Source organism: Struthio camelus, chromosome 2 (genome assembly GCF_040807025.1).
Source record: "Struthio camelus isolate bStrCam1 chromosome 2, bStrCam1.hap1, whole genome shotgun sequence".
Classification (NCBI taxonomy): Eukaryota; Metazoa; Chordata; class Aves; order Struthioniformes; family Struthionidae; genus Struthio; species Struthio camelus.
The window spans coordinates 96,831,625-96,837,624 of NC_090943.1; the positions used below are offsets into that span (position 1 = coordinate 96,831,625).

Sequence of the window (6,000 nt, forward strand, 5' to 3'; positions counted from 1 at the left end):
CCACTCGGATCAGCGCGCCCCCCCCGCCCCCCTCCTCCCTTCGCCGCCCGCCCGGCTCCCAGTCACAGCCGCGGCCTCCGCGCACGTGTGCGAGACGTCACCGGCGGCTCCGGGGGTGAAGCGGAGACACCGGCGGGGCACGGCCCGGCCCGGCCCGGCCCGGCGCGACCCGGCCCGGCCCCTCCGCCCTCCCGCCGCGCTGCACCCGGGGCGGCAGCACCGGGCTGGGGGGGTTGTTGTTTTTTTTTTTTTTTTTTTAAAGCTCCCTCTTTCTTTCTTTCTTTTTTTTTTTTCTTTTAATAAAACCCGGCAGCAGCGAGGCTGACGCGGTGGGGGGGGGGGGGCGGGGGGGAGTGGGAAGGAGCCAGGAAAGTTTATTGCAACAAAGCACCGTCTCCGCCTTTCCTGCCCCCCGCCCCCGGGCCCGGACGGCGGCGGCGGCGGCGACGGGGGGGAGGAGGGGGGAGGTCGATAGCAGGAAGAGGGCCTGCCTGGTGCTGATCCCCACCGTGCCCTTCACCCTCCCGCTGGGACGGAGGAAAATTACCGGGGGGCGGCCTCCGCCTCCGCCGAGAGCGGGCTGCAGCAGCGCCGTCCTGCCGGCGGGTCCGTGGGGGGTGCAGTACAGCGAGCTGCCAGCGGGCTGGCCCCCATCCGCCGCCGGGGCAGAGGCACCGGGAGCCTGGGAAGCGGAGGAGGAGGAGGAGGAGGAGGAGGAGGAGACAACACAGGGCGCCGCCGCCGCGCCGGTGCTGCGGATCTGGATGAAGGTGCCGGCGGCAAAGTGGGCTGGGAAGCCGGCGGGGGCCACTCTGGAGTCCGAGGACGGTGCGGGCTGCTGCGCTGCCGGGGCCGTCGGCTGGAGTCCCCTTCTCATCCTTCCCTCCGGGTCTGTCCCCGCAGCCGCGTCTCCTCCTCCCCCCGGCCCTCCCCCCCCGGCCTTCCCAGCTCCTTTTCTCCTCGATGCCGAGGCCCCGCGCAAAATACTGGGGGCCGCGGGTGCCGGGGGGGGGCCCGGCTGCAGGATGCGGGGTGCCGGGGGGGGACGGAGGCGGCGGGGCGGGCAGATGCGGCGGATGGAGCGGGGCCGCTCCCGCTGTGTGGGGCCGGCTGGAAAATGGCTCCAGGAAGCGGCGGCTGCTGACAATGAATGAAGGGAAAGGAGACGGGTTACGCGCCAAGGGCCTCCCGCGAAACTCGGATTTCCCGCCCTCTTTTCAAACCAAATTTGCATAGCCCCGCCCAGGGGGCACGCCCCACCCGCATCGCCTCCTCATTGGCGCCGGCCGCCCTCCCCGCCGTCCAACGGGGCGCCCGCTCGCCGCCCTTCTCCCTTCCCACTGGCCCGCGGCCGCCCGGAGCGGCGGCGATTTGCATGCGGCGCGCGGATTGGCTGCGGGGGCGAGGCTGGGGGATTCCCCCGCCGAGGAGCCGGGATCCCGGTTCGCCGGCTCGCTGACAGTGACAGCTGGGGCCGGCGCGTTCTAGAACGCGCCGCGCGGGACGGGCGATCCCGCGCGCGCGCCCCGCCCCGCCCCGCCCCGCCCCGCCCCGGGCACGGCGCGGGCTCCGCAGCGGCGCCCAGCCTGCGGGAGCGGGGAGCGCCCGCCGCTCCAGGGCTGCTGCTCCTGTTCAACTGAATTTGGCTTCTGCGCGCTGAACCTGCTTGCTCGTGAGAGACCTCCTCGGCACTCGCCTGAGTTTGCTCGGGAATTCGCCCGCTTCTGTAGATGAAGCTTTCGGGTGAACCCTCTCAATGTTTTCCAGTAGTTTTTCAAGCTCCTGTAGCTGAAGAAATAGTTTCTGTCTGTCTTCTTCGCTCTTCTGCATTCATAAATCTTAAAACTAGCCTGTTTCTGGGACATTTCATTTCTTTTTCCACCTAAGGAGAACACCCACAAAACTATTCCTTTTACTTACGATCAGTATTAACCCAAAGAAGTAAAACACCACAACTATGCCTACAAGCTATTTCCACTTTCTAACTTATTAAATACAAGACCCCCTGCCTTGCCTTGGGCCATAGCTACAGCACTCTTTAGCCTCCCCCGATTTTCCTCTGTGTGTTATTTTCCACCTCTCCCACTTTGCCACCGGCGTGCCAGTGCTTAACAGGCATCTTGCAGTCTGCACGTCCCAGATGCTGCTGCTGAATCAGGCGGATTTGCTAGCTGGTTGTTTCCGTTGTTACCATTTCCCAATTCCATCACTGACAGGTCCATGACGTGGACAAGGCGCCCATCGAGAGTGCAGCCCTGCCGAAAATGCCCCATGCAAACAGAGCAGAGGTCTCCGGTGTGATGCTCTTGCATGTTTTTTTTTTTTTTTTTAAAAGGCCTCTCTTATTCTAGGCACGTTTTACAGCAGACAAAGGAGGAAACTCTGCTCCACTTGGCCCTGGAGAGGCCTCAATTGAACAACTGCCTGCAATCCGGGGCACTGCGCATTGAGCAAGATATAGTCTGGAAATAATCCAGAGGGAAAACAGTAATAATAAAATAGAGTCAGAAAAATGTATCCTACCTCAAAGGTTGGCATTTGTTTTGCTGGGGTGAAAAGCATGGGAAGCAATGGTTTTCTGATACAAAAAAGGTTACCAAGAACTTGCTTGTCCTCTGAATGGAAGGCAGTGGACTTTTTTAGCAACTGTAGATTTAGCCTAGGTAATTAGGAAACAATAGATATAAAAGTGAGGACACCCTGCAGCAGGCTACATGGAGATACCACAGTCTTTTTGAACAGACAAGGCTGACTTCTTCTGGGGATAACATGAGCTTGGGCTGTGCATCCATGTCCCTTCCAAGTGTAAGGAGTCTCCGTTATGGTCCTTCTACGCCAGGCAGCAGCAGGACTGGGCTGAAAAAAATCGTGTTGTGCTGCAGAACCTTAGCACTGTTTAAAACTCTAAATAAATCTGTCATTCTGTGGAGCGCACTGCTGGAGTCCACCAGCAGTGTCAAACATTGCCCCATCCAAAGTGTGATGCCACTGAGAGATGGGCTCAGCATGTCCCAGCCACGGCAGGTATAGCAGCACCTTGCGGCCGAGTGAGCTTTTACCAGAGCATCAGCTAAAAGAGAGCAAACCACCAATCTCCTCGTGCTGTAGAGTTCCTCCATTCCAGTCACCTTACTCTGAACACCTTACTCTCACCTTACTGAGTCACTAACTCTGAAAGAATTAGACCCAAAACTATGAAAGCAGAAAAGTCCTTTGGAGCAGCAAGACAAAACAGAAAAGAAGTTGCTTCCTTCCTGCTTGCTGCAAGTTGAGTTATGCGTCTTCCTGGAAAAAAGGACTACTTCTTGTCCTTGGGGCTTCATGTCCATAGTCCCTTTCATAGTGCTGTTTCCCTTATCTCAGATAGCACAGCTTCCAGACATTTACTTCAGTCTTCAGTTTTCTTCTGGGAGTCTTTTTATAGACTTCCTCTCACACGCTCCTTGCCATCTTCAGGTAACGTCATGCAAGGGAGTCCTGCAACAGAACTCGCTGCCTCTTAGCAGAGAGGTTTATCAGGGCACATCCAAGGGCCTAAAGTGGGGGCAGATGCTGAGGAGTGAGGACAGCAGGTGAATGGGGAGGGAAAAGTCCAGAAATGGAAAAATTTTGTTGTGCGGGCAGGGCTGTAGGCTTGCCTAGACTCCAAAATACAAAGATTTTTCCCATGTATGGAAATGGTAACACTACATTGTTCTTACGCATCCAAGAGGAAAGGGAATGGAAAGAACAGTAACTGTGCGCAGCTGTGAAGGCAGTAATATGAAAGCAGAGAGAGCAGTGGAAAAAAAGAAATCTAAGAAACAATTTAGATAGAGAGAACAGTATGAAAAAAGAAAGGAAATAACCAAGGGTCCTGCAAGATGAAGAGAGGAAAGATGGGCCAGGGCAAGAACGTTACATAATAAGGAAAGAAAAAGTGGTAAGGAAGGAAGAAACAGAATGGAAAGAAACAGGGTACAAACATAACAAAGTAACGACAGCAAAAAATGAAAGTCTTTAGAAAATACTCAAGAAACATCAAGGAGAAAAAACAAAGAAAGACTAAATTAAAAAAAGAGACATCTAGATAAAGCAGAAATAGTTAGGATCCCAGAAGTAGAAACACAATACAGTCAAACAGGGGGAGCAAAAAATGCAGCACAGGCAAAGGCGCAGTACGCTTCACACTTCAGTTTCATCTATCAGTTCTTTCATTATCAAAGTTCGTAGTAGTTTATTACCCTATTTACCCTATATAAAGGGATAAGTTGGGCAGTATAAATATAAGCAAAGCTAAGCTATTATCACTTAAGTCCTAGCCTGTTTCTTTGTGTGTTGTGTTATGCTGTGACTGTGGAGGGGCTGGTGGAGAAACCTGAAATCCCTCTGAACGACAGCAGTACCCTGTGGTGTATCAGTCACTCCTCCTGGTTTGGTATCATCTGCAAACCTGCTGAAGGTGCACTCTGTCCCGTTGTCCATGATATTAATTAAGAGGTTAAAGCAGTATTGGACCCAGTATCAACTCCCAGGGTACACCGCTAATGACTAGCCTCCAGATGGACTTTGTGCCCCTGATCACAACCATTTGAATCTGGCAGTTCAGCCAGTTTTCAGTCCACTTATCTAGCCAAACTGATCTTCATGAGTTTCTCAGTGAGGATGGTATGGGAATCAGTGTTGAAAGCCTTACTGAAGTCAAGATAAACAGCATCCACTGCTCTCCCTTCATCCACTGAGCCTGTCATCTCATCATAGAAGGCTATCAGGTTGCTCAAGCATAATTCCCTCTTCAGTAAGCCATGCTGACTACCTCAATCCCTTCTTGTTCTTCATATGTTTAGAAATGTTTTCCAGGATGATTTGCTCCATCACCCTCCAAGGGGCTGAAGTGAGGCTGACTGGCCTGTAGTTCCCTGGGCCTTCCCTCTTGCCCTTCTTGAAGATAGGAGCGACATTTGCTCTCTTCCAGTCCTCAGGAACCTCCCCCGATCACCCTGCTCTTTCAAAGATAATCAAGGGTGGTCTTACAATGACACCAGCCAGCTCCCTCAGCACTCATCTGGGCCCATGGACTTCTGTATGTACACTTTGTTTAAATGTTCTCTTACCCAATCCTCCTCCATCGAGGACAAGTCTTCCTTGCTCCAGAGTCTCACAGGTCTCATGGACCTGGGATTCCTGAAGCTGACTTCCTGCATGTCAGAATAGGCCATTCTTGAGCTTGGAGGAGGTGATCCTTGAAAATCAACCAGCTCTCCTGGATCCCTCTTCTCTTCAGGACTATAGCCCTTGGGATTCTTCCAAGCAGATCCGTGAGCAGGCCAAAGTCTTCTCTCCTGAAATCCAGGGTTATGATCCTGCTTTTTTCCTTGCTCTCTTTTCTCATGGTGGCCAACTTACAATGGTGTCTTCTGAAGCTAGAGCTACTAAACTTTAGTGAATCTCTGCTAAGCAATTGCAAGCTGTGATCTTTAATATGTTGCACTTGGATGCATTTTCAGAGAAATAGTACTGATCAAGTTTCAAGGCTTTGCTTGAAAGAAAAGCCTGCCAGAATTTTTAAAATAATTTGTGTTCCTTAGCTTTGTTTCTCAAGCGGATTAATAGTTCTGGCCCAAAAAGTCATTCTGAGGCTATCAATCATCCTTGTGAAAATTCAGATTTAACTTTTGGAAGGCTGACTGAAAATCTGAGTTTCAGAATGGAAAGTGCTGGACAACCTTAATTATAGGCATGCCTAACCCAGACTGTACTGCATAGGCATCCCTTCTGGAGAGCAATGGGAGAATAAACATGACAAAGTTGCAGCAAAGTAACAGCAGATTTTGCTTTTGTGCATGGGTCTACATATCTGGGACATAACCAGAAATAATCTACGATTCTGCAATGTTTGAAAGCATTTTATGTAGTTAGTCTCTTTTTTCCACTTAGTGGGATTACCATTTACTCTAATACAACTGAGGGTTACAAACACAGAAACAAACAAACATCCGACTAGGCAATGAAAAAAAAAAG

General features: G+C 52.1%; 1 protein-coding gene across 2 annotated transcripts in view; it reads right to left on the reverse strand.

The window, feature by feature from the left end:
* E2F3 (E2F transcription factor 3) overlaps window positions 1-1,202 on the reverse strand; it is a 42,611-nt gene extending 41,409 nt beyond the window's left edge. The window contains exon 1 of one of the 2 annotated variants that reach the window (XM_068931688.1): window positions 548-1,202. In XM_068931688.1, coding sequence (XP_068787789.1) covers window positions 548-877 — 330 coding nt within the window. In that variant the 5' untranslated portion in view covers window positions 878-1,202. The remainder of the gene's footprint in view (window positions 1-547) is intronic. The other variant, XM_068931687.1, reaches the window with a different exon arrangement.
* Between the last annotated feature and the right edge of the window lie 4,798 nt (window positions 1,203-6,000).